This window comes from Penicillium hordei, assembly GCF_028827395.1.
Source record: "Penicillium hordei strain IBT 12815 chromosome Unknown utg000003l_segment0_segment0, whole genome shotgun sequence".
Taxonomy (NCBI): domain Eukaryota; kingdom Fungi; phylum Ascomycota; class Eurotiomycetes; order Eurotiales; family Aspergillaceae; genus Penicillium; species Penicillium hordei.
The window spans coordinates 1,622,821-1,639,445 of NW_026623144.1; the positions used below are offsets into that span (position 1 = coordinate 1,622,821).

At 47.4% G+C, this 16,625-nt stretch overlaps 10 protein-coding genes across 10 annotated transcripts; 4 read left to right on the forward strand and 6 right to left on the reverse strand.

The window, feature by feature from the left end:
- Positions 1-441: 441 nt before the first annotated feature.
- On the reverse strand, positions 442-687 carry N7537_005852 (uncharacterized protein; the record flags this gene model as incomplete). The annotated part of the gene is made up of 1 exon (XM_056896909.1): positions 442-687. One exon carries the CDS (start codon positions 685-687, stop codon positions 442-444), a length of 246 nt encoding a protein of 81 aa, XP_056752694.1.
- A 327-nt stretch (positions 688-1,014) lies between these two features.
- Positions 1,015-1,584, forward strand: N7537_005853 (uncharacterized protein; the record flags this gene model as incomplete). Its single annotated transcript, XM_056896910.1, has 2 exons — positions 1,015-1,067; positions 1,128-1,584. 2 exons carry the CDS (start codon positions 1,015-1,017, stop codon positions 1,582-1,584), a joined length of 510 nt encoding a protein of 169 aa, XP_056752695.1.
- Positions 1,585-2,323: 739 nt separating this feature from the next.
- Positions 2,324-3,641, reverse strand: N7537_005854 (Gfo/Idh/MocA family protein; the record flags this gene model as incomplete). The annotated part of the gene is made up of 3 exons (XM_056896911.1): positions 2,324-3,312; positions 3,359-3,492; positions 3,538-3,641. The coding sequence occupies 3 exons, from the start codon at positions 3,639-3,641 to the stop codon at positions 2,324-2,326; spliced, it is 1,227 nt and encodes a 408-aa protein (XP_056752696.1).
- A 508-nt stretch (positions 3,642-4,149) lies between these two features.
- Positions 4,150-6,403, forward strand: N7537_005855 (zinc-binding alcohol dehydrogenase family protein; the record flags this gene model as incomplete). Its single annotated transcript, XM_056896912.1, has 4 exons — positions 4,150-4,319; positions 4,376-4,590; positions 4,617-5,176; positions 6,323-6,403. 4 exons carry the CDS (start codon positions 4,150-4,152, stop codon positions 6,401-6,403), a joined length of 1,026 nt encoding a protein of 341 aa, XP_056752697.1.
- A 318-nt stretch (positions 6,404-6,721) lies between these two features.
- N7537_005856 (glycosyltransferase family 32 protein) lies at positions 6,722-7,869 on the forward strand (the record flags this gene model as incomplete). The annotated part of the gene is made up of 2 exons (XM_056896913.1): positions 6,722-7,775; positions 7,841-7,869. The coding sequence occupies 2 exons, from the start codon at positions 6,722-6,724 to the stop codon at positions 7,867-7,869; spliced, it is 1,083 nt and encodes a 360-aa protein (XP_056752698.1).
- A 650-nt stretch (positions 7,870-8,519) lies between these two features.
- N7537_005857 (putative integral membrane protein (Pth11)) lies at positions 8,520-9,605 on the reverse strand (the record flags this gene model as incomplete). Its single annotated transcript, XM_056896914.1, has 4 exons — positions 8,520-8,840; positions 8,922-9,218; positions 9,279-9,464; positions 9,525-9,605. 4 exons carry the CDS (start codon positions 9,603-9,605, stop codon positions 8,520-8,522), a joined length of 885 nt encoding a protein of 294 aa, XP_056752699.1.
- A 1,214-nt stretch (positions 9,606-10,819) lies between these two features.
- Positions 10,820-12,686, forward strand: N7537_005858 (FAD-binding oxidoreductase; the record flags this gene model as incomplete). Its single annotated transcript, XM_056896915.1, has 3 exons — positions 10,820-11,082; positions 11,146-12,412; positions 12,479-12,686. Coding segments are annotated over 3 exons (1,701 nt in total), but the record flags the coding sequence as incomplete, so codon positions are not given.
- A 567-nt stretch (positions 12,687-13,253) lies between these two features.
- Positions 13,254-13,604, reverse strand: N7537_005859 (uncharacterized protein; the record flags this gene model as incomplete). Its single annotated transcript, XM_056896916.1, has 2 exons — positions 13,254-13,389; positions 13,468-13,604. The coding sequence occupies 2 exons, from the start codon at positions 13,602-13,604 to the stop codon at positions 13,254-13,256; spliced, it is 273 nt and encodes a 90-aa protein (XP_056752701.1).
- A 202-nt stretch (positions 13,605-13,806) lies between these two features.
- N7537_005860 (cAMP-dependent protein kinase) lies at positions 13,807-15,192 on the reverse strand (the record flags this gene model as incomplete). The annotated part of the gene is made up of 4 exons (XM_056896917.1): positions 13,807-14,529; positions 14,602-14,726; positions 14,793-14,882; positions 14,958-15,192. The coding sequence occupies 4 exons, from the start codon at positions 15,190-15,192 to the stop codon at positions 13,807-13,809; spliced, it is 1,173 nt and encodes a 390-aa protein (XP_056752702.1).
- Positions 15,193-15,695: 503 nt separating this feature from the next.
- On the reverse strand, positions 15,696-16,598 carry N7537_005861 (V-type proton ATPase proteolipid subunit; the record flags this gene model as incomplete). Its single annotated transcript, XM_056896918.1, has 8 exons — positions 15,696-15,732; positions 15,782-15,867; positions 15,929-16,013; positions 16,067-16,173; positions 16,249-16,331; positions 16,410-16,422; positions 16,475-16,492; positions 16,551-16,598. 8 exons carry the CDS (start codon positions 16,596-16,598, stop codon positions 15,696-15,698), a joined length of 477 nt encoding a protein of 158 aa, XP_056752703.1.
- Positions 16,599-16,625: the final 27 nt, after the last annotated feature.

Consider the following 16,625-nt stretch of genomic DNA (forward strand, 5'->3'; position numbering starts at 1 on the left):
ACATCATGACTGCGCAGAGATAGGTGCTGGTAAACCCATGGTCCTCTGGTTTTGGCAAAGCAAACAGGAAAAACAAGGGTATTATGTTACAACAATCGGATGGTCCTTGTTGATGTAATCTATACTAGATGGACTCAGGCTGCACCTGTGTGATGCTACCTATATATTACACTCCATAAGAAGAGTTCTAAATCTTTCGAACGAATTGTTTAATTCACCTGCTCTTAACGAGTGATTCGCTCTCGGGCTTCTATATTTGTATAGCACTTTTCGTACGGCATTATAGATACAATTTACTATTGAAAGGATTTCTAAACGAGTCAGTAATCAAAAAGTTTACTACTACTGCAGAATTATTTCGAGTAAGGTGTAGAAACATTTAAATGTAAACTTCCGACCATATCATAACATGCTTCATCGGGCAGATGTAGCTCAGCCACTCTAATCACCAACTTTGAGCTTTCCAGTGAAATTGTGCCAGAGTTGTGCGCGCCGAACCCGCCTCTTCGCATCTAACCTCCCAGAATCGCCTTTGGCGCCGGTCTTGATTAGATAGCTAATGACAGTGTTGTTGAACTTGTGCTTTGCAGCTATCATCAACGTGTTCCTTTCCTCGTTATCTTCTTCATTGATCCTGGCTCCATAGCTGAGTAGCACTTTCACAACCTCCAGGTTTCCACGGCTCATGACAGCAAATTGTAATGCAGTACCATGTCTCAAGAGGACTTTCAAGATTGCCCCATTCTGTGAACAATGGAGAGCAGCAGCGTGCAATAGTGTTGACCCGTTGCCAAGTTTAGTATTTAGGCTGGCGCCACGTCCTATCAATAGTTTCATGAGAGGCACATTGTCGTTCACGCGGTATGTTTCACATTTGTTGCGCCATGCTTGGCAGGCTGGGAGCTGGATTCTTCCGATGCGCTCTACTACTTAAATCCGGAGCTCACGCCAACAGTCTACAAGGAGTTCTTTGACATCCCCGGTCAAGTTGCGAACACCTTGATTGTGGCCAATATGACGACAGTCGTCACCAATTCCGGAGTCCTCGCCCCCTCTACTGTTTCTCTGTAAGTTCCTTTTTTCCAAATCATAGTGTCTCACTGCTGAATTAATGACTCCTGGTTTAGTGCAACGCAAATGAATTACTCCTTTAAGAGTACTAACCTAGCCGTGTATTCGCAATTGTTCACAATATTCCAACGCGCCGCCGACAAACTTTGCAAAGTGGAAGGTCTGGTGTTTGACTTCCTCATGCAACTGATTCCGGTCACAAATGGCACAAACTCTTTGGGTCTCGAACCCAACGTCAAGGATCTGGTCCTCGTTGACATTGGTGCGGCACACCACAACGCGGCCGACGCCGTCGTTCAGGCAGTTGTGCAGAACATATTTCACCAGCACGTGCACATCTTGAAGAAAGCGGGTCTTTTCCTTAATTGGACATACCTGAACTACGCTGGCTCAAACCAAGACTCGATCGGCACCTACGGCGACTTGGCAACGCTTAGAAGGGTCAGCAAGAAATACGATCTCAAGGGCCTTTTCCAGACCGCCGTTCCTGGGGCTTTCAAGGTGTTTAAGTAGTCTGTGGAACTTGGGGGTAGAATGGGTCGCACTTCCATCATGATATTTGCGTTTCGGTGTTCGTATACAGTGGGTTATATATTTAGTGTGTATAGATCGATAAAGCTTTGTAGAAAGTCAAGCTCATTTCCCATGTCCGAAATATATCAAGTTTTAGACGGAAAATACTGTAGAAGCTAGAGTAATTTTAAATAGCCCAAGAAGGGCATTATAGAGTAATTGTAGAAAACTAGGAAATTATCAAGGAGTGCGAAAGTAGGGTGAGCGTGAACGGACGAAAATTAGAGGGCGCGGACCCCTTTGCAATATCGGTGTTGATCAGCTAAGAGGGCAGAGGGCAGAGGGCACAGAGGGCACAGATGGGTCAGACAAATCGATCGAAGTATAGTTGGCGTAGAAGTGAAAAAGTGACGGGACTGCAGTTGATTTCCCGGTTGATTTCCCGGTTGAATATGGTGATGTTTACGGCAGCTTATAGGAGCGCGTCTATCTCCATTTAATCAGGAACTTGTCTACCAGAATATATCGTTAGACACGGCATAACTACGCATGGTCTCCTTTGAAGCCACCCAAGTAGAATGATCGCTCAAGTCCACAAAATAAATTTGAAGCCCAAGTGGCAAGGGATTAGAGTCTATTGGCTGACAAGTAGAAATAGATAGTATTACCCTAAGTGCAGAACCAACAAAAACAAGACAGCACAAATGCTAAAATTTGACCTTCTCTCAAAACACCTCAATCAACGGAACTCGCTTGTTGGTCGCAATCCCAGCCCGCTCTTCTCATACGCCATGTCAATCATTTTCATTTGATCCCATGAATCCTGACCCTCAACCCAATAGTGCGTAGGGCATCCCTTAACACGATTGACAAACTCCTCAAGCTGGTACCGATATGACATCCACCAGTCCTCACCGGGGAGGTTCGCAAACTCACCCCCAGCCTCCTTGTAACTATAAGCCTTACACGACTGGGACTCGGTCCAAGTCTTGAGTGGCCTGCGATCAGCCTTGTTACGAATAACGAAGGTATCCTTAACATCGATACGGTGCCAGATAAAAGCGTGGATAAACCCGTGCAGCGTCACGATCCGAGTGCGTAGCTTTTCCTGTGTCTCCGGGAGGGCCTTATCATCGACGATAACTTCCTTATGCGTGACGCGGGCTTCGGACGGTTTCCACCAGATAGACCCGCGCATAGTGGTAGAAGCTTCGGCAATACCGCCGTTCGGGAACCGGAATTCAGCTTTAAAGTCGGTATCGCACTGGTCATGGATACCGTCGCCGAAGATGCCAGGTTCGCAGGTTAAACACTCCACGGGGTTATCGTCGAAGACCATACGGATAACGCCGAAGTTATATGTGCCTAGCATCATCATACTACCGCCGGCGAGTTTATAGTTAAACCCGATATTATCCTTATCGAGTAATATCCCTGGAATCATAGAGTCTGTGTAGACGTGGACGACATCAGCCGGGGTGATAAAGGAGCGGAACTTGTGCACTGCAGGATGGAACCGGTTGTGGAAGGCCTCAAGCAGTACGGGGGCATTTGGCTGTGACAGTTCAGGTAAGGTGAAGAGGATCTCGGCCTCGGTGGCGTTAGAGGCCGAAGGCTTCTCTAGAAGGACGTGCTTGCCGGCGCGAATAGCGCGTACTGCCCACTCAAAATGCAAACTATTGGGCAAAGGGATCAAAACTGCATCGATCTTGGGGTCTTCAAGGATTTCTGTTCATAGTGAGTCGCGGTTCTCTAGTCAGCGAGTCTAACGTACCTTCATAGGATGTGCGAACATCGGGGATGTTGTGCTTTTTGGCGAATGCTGAGGCACGAGTATAGTCTCTAGCGGCGATCGCTTGCACAATAACATCGGGATGTGAGAGGGCGGGTGTGATCAAGGCGAGAGGTCTGAAGATGTTAGCGAAGCGCGATTAAGCATTGAATACGGCTCACGCAATCTGGGCGGCCCCCAGGATCCCGAAACGGATAGCATCGTTCTTCTTTTCGACTTTCGGGGGGCCGAATGCCGTGAATACTCGCATAACCATTGCTGCCATTTTATTTTATTTTTTTGAAATCTCAGAGATCAGAAAGGCAAACAATACATGAATTTATACGAAGGTAGGAAGGGAAGTTACGCCGTCGGGAAATATTCGACCGACTTACAGGGTATAGAAAGGGGAACGACGGAGTTTTGAGCCGAAAATGTCTTTCATTCTTTGGCTTTCTCGCAGCCTGTCTCGCTCGAAACATTCGGACCATTACATTTGTCATCGTCGGCGCTATTCTAAGATTGACAGACCGGTGCGCCGATACTGAATGTTGAACACAAAGAGATAGACATTCTACATCCTTACAGCGCCGAGATCATATGGTGGTTGGTATTGGATAAAGCACAACGAACACGACAGAGGGTGAACCAGATCTCCTCACGCTTTTTCTAATTCCAGCATGACTTTCGTAGAATCCCCTCAATTACCTCAATTCCAAACAGCTGTCATAGCGCAAGGCCCCGGCAAGCTCGGTATTCAACACAATTTACCTATTCCCACTCTAATTTCCGACATGGCACTGGTGAAGACAGCCGCCGTAGCCATCAATCCGGCCGACGCAAAGATGATAGACTACTCTGCTGCCCCGGGGGCCATTCATGGCTACGATTTTGCCGGAACTATCGTTGCGTTAAGGGAAAACGTCCGGGCTAGACTAGCGGTGGGGGACCGTGTAGCGGCTTCGTGCATAGGATAAATTGCTTACAGCCTAGAATCAGGGCCTTCGCTGAATACGTTAGTGCTACTGCTGATCTGTTGAAAATTCCTGATTCTCTGAGCTTCGAGGAAGCGGCGACCTTAGGCGTTGGGATGGGAACAGTGGCCTTTGGGCTGTTCCATAAACTGCACATCCCTGTGTCTCTGGAACAGCTGACTAAAGCCAACGGGGATGCTTCGAAGGGCGAGTTCGTCTTGGTTGCTGTGGCAGGGCTGCCACAGAAACACGCACGATCCAGTTGTTAAAACTGTGAGCATTTCTAGTGAATCATTTATGTGGCATAACGGGGGTGGCTAAATATTTGTCCTTTTTCCAATGCCGGGTTACGACCGATCGCGGCTTGTACACCCGCCCATTCGATCTCGCGCTCAAATTCGGCGCAGATAAAGTCTTTGACTATCATTCTACTGATTGCGCCTCGGACATTCGCGCCTACATGAAAGGCCATTTAGCCTACGCACTTGACTGTGTCAGTTTGGCGGACACAACAGAACTATGCTACAAAGTCATCGGACGGGCGGGCGGTCGCTATGTCTCCCTCGAGCCGTTCCGTGCGGCAGTCACCCAGACCCGACCAACAGTGGAACCGTCTTGGCTGATGGTTTTGTCCCTATTCGGCCACGAAGTGGCCCTTGATGGCGATTATAGACGCCCGGCCGAGCCCGAATACCGTCAATTTGGGGCGGAGGCCTTTGCGGCAGTTCAGGCATTGCTTGATCGCGGTTTGATCGACACGCATCCAACGAAGATCATGGCCGGTGGGTGGGATGGTGTAATCGAGGGAGTTGCTCTTATTCGCAGCCAGGCTCCTTCAGGGCCAAGGGTATGTAATTCATTAGAGCGAGATATTGCTGATGAGGGTGAAGATCCAAAAAAAAATTCTACGGGTATAATGAGAAGGCATAAGCCATCTGGCCTCTTACCGACATCCCTAATAATCAAAGATTATACATGGAAAAACCGTTCTACACATTTTAAGCTTCACCTATATTCTAGCTACATCACCAACAAGGCGGCAAATATCTATAAGATGGAAATCTAAAAAGACTTCCCAAAGACAACATAGGGCCGCATAAATGGCCTACTATTCTGGTTCATATTTGTATTTCTCAAGACATGTACTATTTTGTGCCATTTGATTTGTATCCCTCTTTCATCCAATAACCGGCAACACGAAAAGTGAAGACAAGACACACGAGAAAAGTTAAAATTGTGAACTCCATATTTATATATATACCTACATACATAGTCATTTGCCAAAAGAACAGGTATTCTCGTAATTGTCTCAAAAAAACTGTTAGCAGCACATGGCCCCTTCGTACATAATTCTTTGGTACATATGCACTTGCTCGTCGTCCACGTGGCCACATTGCCAATAAAATTAAGCAGCCCCGAAATTCCTAGAGATTAGCAGATCTGGTGTGATTTTTGGTGAAAGCATGTTGTTGGCTCTACAATGCGAGTTCCATGTCAAACTCCCAGACCAAGCAAAGCTTATGTCACTATCGGAGCTTGCAGCAGATAAGCATTAAACCACCCTTGCATGTAGGACACAAAACCAACTGATTTAAGCGATAGATATAGGGTAGTTCTATTCTGCAGTTCTCGGATGAAGAGGTGTCAATAATGTTTGACTTAATCTTATGTCATGAATCATTTATCTCGGGATGATCATCGCCGATTCTGGAAGAGCAACAAGCACCTCATGTGGGGGTGCTCCGATAAAGCTAAGTAATTTATGTAGCAGGGAAAATGTTTCGTTAATGTTGTCAATATGTCAAAAAAAAAAAAGAAAAATTTAAAGATAGAACAACGAATAAACTATGTAAGAACGATCACTGTCAAAGATAGTTATGGTTTTTAAGTTACATCTCTAAGACCACGTGAGCGGCTCCACCCAACCTGCAAGCTGCTTCCGGCATACGCAATCCTCTTACTCGACTCGTGGACATCTAACAAAATTAGCCAGCAAGGCGATAAATTACTCGCTGCTAGACAGCGTGGACTGCTCTTCTATTCGTCTCTCCTTGTTGTTCTATGGTACTACTGAGTGACCGGCAATTCTTACTGGCTTTTTTTACGCCTCCTATTCCGATTCTGGGTTGACCGTATCTCCGACCATCGAGGTCACATCCAAGACTTCCGCATATCGATATGTCACCCTCTCGATTTATTTAGTCTAGGATTTGGAATCGCTCGACTGCCACACCCGCCGAACGAATCGCAAACCAAGAATATTCAAATTTCCCGGGCTCGCGGATCACGGAATACAAAAGCACGGAGACCTTGATTCCTATCTTTCAGCCAATCTACAGCTATCGCAAAACCAGCAGTTTATCTCCCGACCACACCAGCCCCATAGCCTGTCATGATCACTCCGCGCAAGGTGCTGTTCGCCCTGCTCTGCGTAGTTAGCTTCGTTCTGATCCTCCGCTCGTTCCGAGATCCTGAGGTTCCTGGGGCGCCTGGGTACAGACCGGTAAAGAAGATATCACAAGAAGAGGATGACGCGATAGCAAATTCGGCACGGAAAACACCACCGCAAGGTCGAGCCCAATTACCCCTCGGCGCATCACTGACAGCACCGCTCCGCGAACGTCTCCGGTATCAATTCCCATATGAAATCGAAAACAGATTCCCCGCATACATCTGGCAAACATGGAAATACAACCCGGCATCGTTCTGGTTTGACGAAGACCTTCGCGGTCCGGAGGCCAGCTGGACAGAGATGCACCCCGGGTTCACACATGAAGTCATCCCTGATGAGACACAGCAACACCTGATCAAATATCTATATGGATCAGTTCCTGAAGTATTCGAAGCATATGATTCTTTGCCACTCGGCGTCATGAAGGCGGATTTCTTCCGATACTTGGTTCTTCTAGCTCGCGGGGGAGTATACAGCGATATCGACACTTCGGCACTTAGACCCGCGCACACGTGGCTCCCTGAGGAACTTGATCGATCAACTATCGGATTCATTGTTGGAATCGAGGCTGATCCTGACCGCGATGACTGGCATGACTGGTATTCGCGCCGCCTTCAGTTCTGCCAGTGGACGTTTGTGTCGAAGCCCGGGCACCCGATTCTTCGTGATATGGTGGCTTATATCACCGAAAATGCTCTGCGAATGAAAAAGGCGGGCATCCTCAAGGTTGGCAGGATGGATAAAACTGTTATGGAGTTCACGGGGCCTGGGGCCTGGACGGATTCTATCTTCCGCTACTTCAACAACCCGGAATACTTCAATATCCAGCCTGGTGATAAGAATATTACCTACGAAGACTTCAGCCACCAGACCACACACCGCAAGGTTGGTGATGTGGTTGTTCTACCCATTACCAGCTTCAGCCCCGGTGTGGGGCAAATGGGTGCGGGAGATACGGATGACCCCATGGCTTTCGTGAAACACAATTTCGGAGGTACGTCTTTATCTTTGACGTTCATTTAGTCTCATGTGGACATCGTACTAACATTTTGATTCCAGGCACATGGAAAACAGACCCATCGCTATGAAAAAATGCCCAAACCTTATTCTATTCGATTCCAACACTGTACACTGCATAGTATCAGGGACCTATTGCAGGCCTTTCCTTGCAGTTCATCTCAATCTTTGCTCCGATTTCATCACCCACACTTCCCCTCTAGATGTCCCGATTGTCTGTCCCGTCACAAACTCTCAAATCTCCGGCATCGAACTATAATCATCGGTGCCTTGAATATGACTGAACCCAGGCGCAAGCTTTAAACCCGTTCCATGTTTCATGATACATGTTCATATGATTCCCCCACTTTGTTTTTCATTGTTACATACACTGTGCTTTCACAGATTCTTTTGCTGAGTAAATGGGCTGCTACTAGCTATACTGGCTGCTTATAGATTTCGATTTCAATCTCATTGTTTTGATAGCCAAAGGGCAAATTCGCCAGAATTCCCCGTTGCCTATGAATGGAGATCTTGATCTATCATTCTCTCGCCCGGATATCCATTATACCAACCTAGGGGGTATACTATATATGAATATGTGGCCATTGTAAATATCTAACCGGTATATCCAGAGGAAATATGTGTTTGGTATCAGATATATGTAATTCCATGTCTCATTGTTCAAACCCCCGCCCGCCCCCAATCTTCAAAGTCCCATAACACCAAGACCCAACCCAGATCAAGGAGCAGCGCCAGACTTAACTGTAAACTCCGAAGTCACATAAACTTTTAAGTTGTCTGGTTCCGATAATATATGCTTCTCGCTATCCCCATCATTCGATTGCGACCCGGATCGGATATTGGTAGCCTGCTGCGCTTCGGACTCATATATAGGGTCGAAATTGCTCTTGCTGCGCCCATACCCTGTCCCCGTCCCCGTTCCTTGGCGAACAGAGTCAAGCGCGTAAGTACGCGAAGTGTCGCGGTTTCGGTATGAGTTCACAGTGGAAGCGAAGGACTTGAACAGAGGTCCGTATGTGGGAATGCAGGCGATGATAACCTATGCATTTTTGTTTCGTTAGTTTGTCCTTGGACTCGAAAAATGGAAATGGACTTGAAGAAATAGCAAAATCTTACTTACACCCAGGCTGATCTCCACACAAGACCATATCACGATATTCTTGCTGTCGGTGTAGGTTTTCAAGTCCCAGACGGTGAGGATGCGGATTATCTGGATCACGGTCACGAAAAATCCGAGAGCAAACAGGCAACCCAGGAGGGCTTTTTGTTTGAGGCGGAGCTGGAGTTTCCAAAGGACTGGCAGAGGGAGTGCGATGATGATCAGGTCTAGCACGATGCTTGTGCCTCCAAGGGCAAAGTAGAATGGTATGGTATCGATACAACTCCCCTTGAGAGAGCTATCCCATTGTTTTGCGACCTGTTTGATGTCAGATATCATTTTCACCGATCAATGTGCGTTGGAGAAGGAGAGGCTAACCGGTATGCAGGAGACTGATATGATAATGGCGAAAATCAATTGGTTGACGACACACACAACGATGGCGGCAGCTATAACTTTGCGATATGGTTTGATAATTCCTGCAATGCGCAGGTACGAGGATAACAAGGCGACTTTGAATCCGAGGACAGCGAGACAGTAGATCGGGCCGCCAGTATATTGGATCTATGGACAAAAATTAGTGTCAGGCTCGAGATCGAACAATGTTGGTCTTGCGATGAGTACCCTGCTAAATGGAATAACGTTCTCCTTTGGAAAATAGGCGGCGGTGAGTCCTTGGCCCCATCGTGTCTCTGAGATAGTCATTCTGTCAATTCCAAATTTAACATTGGCTGATCAAGGTATCGACTCACGAGCGACAGCAACCCCCGCGTATGCTAACGTTAACAGTGAGCTTACTAGTGCCGCATAGTCATCAATCCATGGAAAACGCTTGTTGCTTATTCGCACGTAAAACCGCAGACATACGGACAGGAAAGCTAGAATTGAGCACACCAAGCAGACCGCGATCACTCGAGAAATCTCGCTATTTAGATCGGTCTCATGGAGGTTGTATACCCAGCCCATGATTTAATCATTATCACACAAACATGTAAAGAAATTTGGCCTCCGAAAGGGGATGTGGTATTCTTATTCATAATTATTCCGGGTCCACTGGCAAGCCGTACAATATACACCAGATTGACGATTCGGGTGGGGCGAGGCGGGGGCTTATACTTTTGGCGTAATTAAGTTGTAGCACTAGATGCACAAAAAAACAGGGTTCTTGATTCATATATGTTGTACATAAATTATATAATTTGTCACTTTTTCTTTTTCTTTTCTGCTTAATTTTCTAGTTTTATATTTGTTTATTTGTTTATTTATTTTTTTGCCTTATCTTAGATATGTAAAAGCTACTAGAATCCATGAATATGATTTTGGATTATGCACTCTACGGACTGTGCGGTCTAGAAAAGAAAAAAGGGTTAAACACCATATTTGAGAACATTGAAAGCAGAAGGCCAGATCTAACAAAGTGTCCATGAATCGATCCATAGATCCACTAATTATTTAATTATTTATTACTAGTTTCCCAAGAAAGAGGTGAAGATCTGCACCTGAGCCTTGGAATTATCTCAAACCATGTGTTCCAAGCCATGAAACGAACATTCATGGATATTATCGGAAGGGACCACCCGTTGGGCAAGCACGAGCCTTCCAAGGTTGCAACCTCGGAATGTCCGTCTCACCGATAAAGTTTGAGGAAATTTCCAAAAACTGCAGTATGTTTGAAGGTGGGGAAATGGCACCATGTGTGGCTGGCTCGGCCAATGAGTCCAGGAACACTGCATTGTTCTCCAAGGCTAACAGAGCCCGCGCCTGTCTTAGCTGCAAAGATAGATTGCCATAGATTGCCAGCGTCAATAGAGTGGATTGTTCTATGTTCTAAGCGAATACCCGAATACCCCTGGCTTGTTATCTTTTTCTTGTGCATAATTTCGGGATATTTAAGAGAACCTGACACACTTGCATGAAAGCCAAGCCAATCCGTGATGTTTTTCCGCGCGTCTCTCATTGCTTCGCTGTTGGCGGTTCTACCTCAGGCTTCGGCCTCCGAGGCCTGCCATTGCTTCCCCGGAGACTCCTGTTGGCCCACTGAATCTGAGTGGTCTCAATTCAACAACACCATCGAGGGTCGACTAGTGCAAACCGTGCCTCTCGGCACACCTTGCCATTCCCCTAACTACAATGCTGCGACCTGTGCAGTCTTGAAGGATGGATGGCTACTTCCCGAGGAACAGTATGTTGGCCATACATGTAGAATAACACCGAACGGCTTGTACTAGGTACTGATTCTTAATAGCTATGAATCGTCTTCCTCGGTTATGGCACCGTTCTTTGCCGAGGGTGCGTGCGATCCGTTCCACCCCGTTTCAAAGCCCTGCACACTGGGCAACTATGTGCGCTACAGCGTGAATGTTACCAGCCCGGCTCAGATTTCCAACACCATAAAGTTTGCAACCAAGCACAACATCCGTCTTGTCATCCGTAACACTGGCCACGACTACAATGGCCGATCCACTGGTGCTGGATCCCTTGCGATCTGGACTCACCACCTGAAGGAACTGTCAATTGATCCCTACAAGGATCAGCACTACTGCGGAAAGGCCATTACCATGGGCGCTGGAATTCAGGGCCACGAAGCCTACGAGCTTGCCGAGAAGACTGGCTACCAGGTCGTAGGCGGTGAATGTCCCACTGTTGGTCTTGCCGGTGGCTACACCCAAGGAGGTGGTCACTCCGCCCTCAGCTCCCGCTACGGCCTGGGCGCTGATCAGGTCCTGAAATGGGAGGTCATCGATGGCCAGGGCAACTTCATCACTGCTACCCGTGACAACGAATACTCCGATATCTTCTGGGCTCTTAGCGGCGGTGGTGCCGGCACCTACGGTGTCGTCTGGTCCATGACCTCGAAGGCACACCCCGGAACTCCCGTCTCCGGCCTGAACCTGACATACACGAGTGAAGGTATCTCGCAAGATACCTTCTATAGTACCGTCGAAACCTTCCACGCCGCGCTGCCCGCTATCGTCGACGCGGGTGCTATGAGCGTCTGGTACTTTACCAACACTAGCTTCTCTATTGCTCCTATCACGGGTCCCAACATCCCTGTCGCTGACTTGGTAACCCTTCTCAAGCCCTTCACCGACAGCCTCGACAACCTCGGCATCAAGTACACCACGGTTTCCAAGCAATACGACAGCTACTACAGCCAATTCCAGGATATGCAAGGCGTCATCGAGGTTGGCACTGCGCAGTATGGAGGCTGGTTGGTCCCAAGATCAGTCGTTCAGAACAACAACCACGCCCTGCTGACTGCCTACCGTGAGATCACCGAGGCGGGTGGTACCTTCATTGGTGTCGGCTTGAACGTCTCCCAAAAGGTGTCTGGAGACGTCCACAACGCGGTCCTCCCTGCTTGGCGCGAGGCCCTGATTGATACTACTTTGACGACCCCCTGGGAGTGGGATAACGATGCTCTCATGTTGGAGCGCCAGCGCCAAATGACCGAGGACTTCATTCCCAAGTTGACTGCGCTATCTCCCGAGTCTGGTGCTTATATGAATGAGGTATGTAAACTAATATATAGCTCTAATTTCCTTCGTTATTATGAACACATGCTTATCGTTTTGCAGGGTGACTTCCAGCAGCCCAACTTCCAAAAGGTCTTCTACGGTACCAACTATGATACTTTGCGCAAGATCAAGGCCAAGTATGACCCGAACAATGTCTTCTACGCCAGAACTGCTGTCGGCTCCGATGAGTGGACCGAGAGTGAGGATGGCCGCTTGTGCAAAGCGACCTAGGAAGGATCCAATTGGGTTGGATGTGGTACTATATAATGTATGAAAGGTTTGAATCCTATCATCTGGGGGTTGAAGTATACTTGGAGGCTCAATATCTCAAGTTGCCACCGAAAGGATCATGTATTTCTACTATACTCAAGTTTCCCTGAACAATACAATAGACGATTTCAAAGACAATCAAAAATGTGATATCTAGCTTCTGATAATAAACTCTCCGATGACCATGTGACTAGGTACATCCATCCTATGCATACGTAACTAGAGTTCTCTCTCTCTTCCCAGATGCTCGCGTCCTCTACTCAAATCCTCAGTTTTTGCAGATGATTTTCAATGTGAAAACGATAGGATGACTATGAAGAGCATCACATATCAAATCAGAAGGGACATAATCTATTGAGTCAGTGATCTAACACAAAATCTGTGCTAGCAATGACATCATATGTTCAAGCTGAAAACACCCAACATATGTAGGTGCACCAAGCATTAACTTGAGTAGACAATATCGAACATCCTGAATATATGTAATAAGCAACCACCTATGTAACACGTGAACTGCTACCCATGACTATGTAAGTTATATTGATAATTTACGACGAAAAGAGAGTCAAAAGAAAATGCTATTAAAACGCTCCCCGTCCACAAGATTGCGCTTCGGACCCTTGTGGGGGTGCTGTTGGTTCTTAGGCAAGAGTATGAACTCCAGGTGCCTGATCTCCATGATCATGATCAAAACAAAGCTTCTGCAAAGGGAAGTGTATGTAAATAAAAAGAAAGAAAAAGAAAGAAAAAAGTAATACTGCCCGGGATGGTATTCATACTGTTGTCCACGAGTGTGGGGGTGTGGGGGTGCGGGAAGGTCAAATGATGGCGGTGAGACCAGCTGAATAGCATGGCGAGGGGTGTGATATCCCCCGAGGCCAGATTTGCCACAGACATACCTGCCAAGGGCTGTCATGGGATCGCATCTGAAAGCAAAAGGTAAGATTGGCGCGAATGATCGCGAATGATCGCGAGTGCGGCCTCTGGCTGGAAGAGCATTCGCTCACCGGGGGCGCGTCCGTGGGGGTCCCGTTTGAGAGGTGTGGCCGTCATCTGATAATGGCGGAAGAACGAAGATTCGGTGGGAGCTTAATGGGCTGTAATGGCAAACGAATGTTTCAGAAGTCACTGAATAATGGCTCATACTTCTTCTTCAGATCCTCTGTGTAAATGTTCATGTTTCTGAGGTCGGGGGGATCCGGGTATTCCTCAAAGTTACCGGTGTCGGCGGGGTGCGATAGGCGGGGAAGAATAGGTCCTTTTATCCGGCGATAAAACAAATCATCCCAAATGACATTTTGAAAGAACGGATGGGACTTGACTCGAGTCGAACCACCAGAGATGTGGCCCAGCCGCTCTGACGGATTTGTTTTACAGAGTAGGGAGACGATGTTTTGTGCTGCGGGCGGCATGTTCGGTGGGAAGCGTAGACGGCCTTCGATGATCTGCTCGTAGATGCGCATAGGGTTCTGATCCCAGAAAGGAGGCTGTCCAATCAAGAATTCGTAGATCAAGATTCCAAGAGCCCACCAGTCCACTGCAAGTCCATGGCCGCTGTTTTGAATGACCTCCGGAGCTAGGTATTCCGGCGTGCCACATAATGTGTATGTCTCGCGGTTATCGACTTGCTTTGCAAACCCGAAGTCAACAAGCTTGAGGTGACCGTCGGCATCCAACAGGATATTCTCCGGTTTAAGATCTCGGTAGGCGACTCCATGGATGTCGTGCAGGAACTCGATTGTCATTGTTATTTCGGCGGCATAGAACGTCGATACTTCTTCGCTAAAGCGTCGTTGTCGTCGGAGATATGTGAATATTTCACCCCCAGGACAATAATCCAGCTAACAATGGTCAGCACCTCGTGATCATCCAAAACATATTCCGAGTTTCCAAAAAAAAAAAGGTTGCCATACCAGCATGTAGAGGCACTTCTCATCCGAGAATGATGCAATCAAGGTGGTGATGAAAGGGTGGTCAATGACGGCTGCCAGAGCCTTTCGCTCGTTGCGCACATGTTCCACTTGCTTGAGTTTGATCACTTTCCAGTCGCAATCAGCACAAGTTATCCCTCGCCACGCGCAACATTAGACAAAGTGGCGCTTACCGTCCGCCTTTCGCAGAATTTTCAACGCATAGACTTTGTCCTTGTCCTTTTGATCCTTTAACCTTGCAAGCCATACCCGAGCGAAAGTGCCTATACAATAAAAAAAAAGATAAACTGTCAGACGCTACTCGTGTAAGAGAAATATGGGTTAGGCCACGCGCTGACCGGTTCCAAGAGTCTTGACGAGCACAAAATCGCTCACATGCAGACTCCTCGACGAGATGCATAGTTGCTTCTCATCCTGGCGCTCGGTGATAAGAAAAGGGTTCGAGGATCGCGGAGACGGCCGGAGGGACTCGACAAGTTGCTTCTCTCTGTTATGCAGGTTGCCATTTAGCTTGGGAAAGACCATGGTTCCTGGCGCCTCATTTGGCGAATGTTGCACTGCTCCGGTTGCCATTAGAATGGTTAAATGTCAAAGATCATGTTGTGGTAGAAGAAAAAAAAAAGTGTATGGAGAACCCCGTTAGCGCGCCACCAATCGGCAATACAGGTTAATGCCGAGTTTCAGATCATAAAGAACATTGAGGATTTGAAAGAGTTTGGGGGTTTCAGAAAAATCGCGGGGCAAAGAGTTGTAAGAATGGAAGTTCTGGCTCTGACGTATTTGCTATTGGGGGCGGGGCTGAACGGGAAGAAACTACGATGATAAACCGGACCTGAGTAAGCTCTAAGCTTTGATTTGACCCGAATCTATATAAGATCCCTTTATTGTTCACCAGAAATAAGAATGTATTTGATTCAGAAGTCAGTCCATATCTCGATCCAGTCCCATGGTCACTATCTGTCCTGGTCATGGTTTCGGTACACATTTATTAAATGATGTCTCTTCGAGCTCAGGATGACCGGTAGCGGAACGAAAAAGTGTGGTGGAATGAGTCGTCGTACGAAATTGCTCGGCGCTCAAGACTTTGAGTTTAGGATCAAACCAACAATCAAGCTAACCATGTTAGCAAAGAGTAATCTAAAGAATCTGACTTGGAACATACCCATAAAGCCCGAGAACTTCGCCGAAAATCAGGATGAGAATCATTCCCACGTAGACCCGAGACTGTTGCATGTATGCTCGGACACCCTAGAGTAGCTGTTAGGGCTTTAATGGTCCTCTTGTGTTGCTGCATATATAGGGTCCTTACTGCATCACCGACAACCCCAATTGTATAACCAGCAGCCACACCCGTAAGACCAACGGACATTCCAGCGGCAAGATGCATGAATCCTCTGTGCAGTGTTAGCTTGTCCCAAGATCCACATACCCAACTCGCGAAACGTACGTGTACAAGCTCATATGTTTTGTTGGGCCCACTGTTTGCGCAATGAGCACGGCGATAACAAGACCGTAAACTGCAATGATACCGGACATAACAACGGGGATGAGGGACTGCAGCCATGAATTTGATTAGCTACCATCCTGCTCATCGCGGAACCAACGAACCTGGGATAAATGGTTTCTTACCTTCATGATGAGATCGGCCCTATAGGTTCCCACGCCTGCAATTCCAATGCCAGACTTCGCTGTTCCATAGGCTGCTCCTGCCGCTGTGAGATTGTAAGCTGTTTGTCCAAAGACCTAGAACCTAGAGAGTTGGCTCCATCCGCGCGAGGTATTCCACGTACACCCGAAGATCATCTGCAGGGAACTGTTAGTGTACTGTCGGATAGGAGAGGGGGTATAAACTCACTGCTGCAGCAATGCCAGCCTATTATCGGAAGCCTGTTAGTCTATTAACTCCAATATTCTCGGGACCTTGAACTCACGAAGGAGAAGAACGGAGCGAACTTGGGCGCAAGCTCACTGTCTGCCATAGTGATGCTGGAGCAAGACTAATCTCG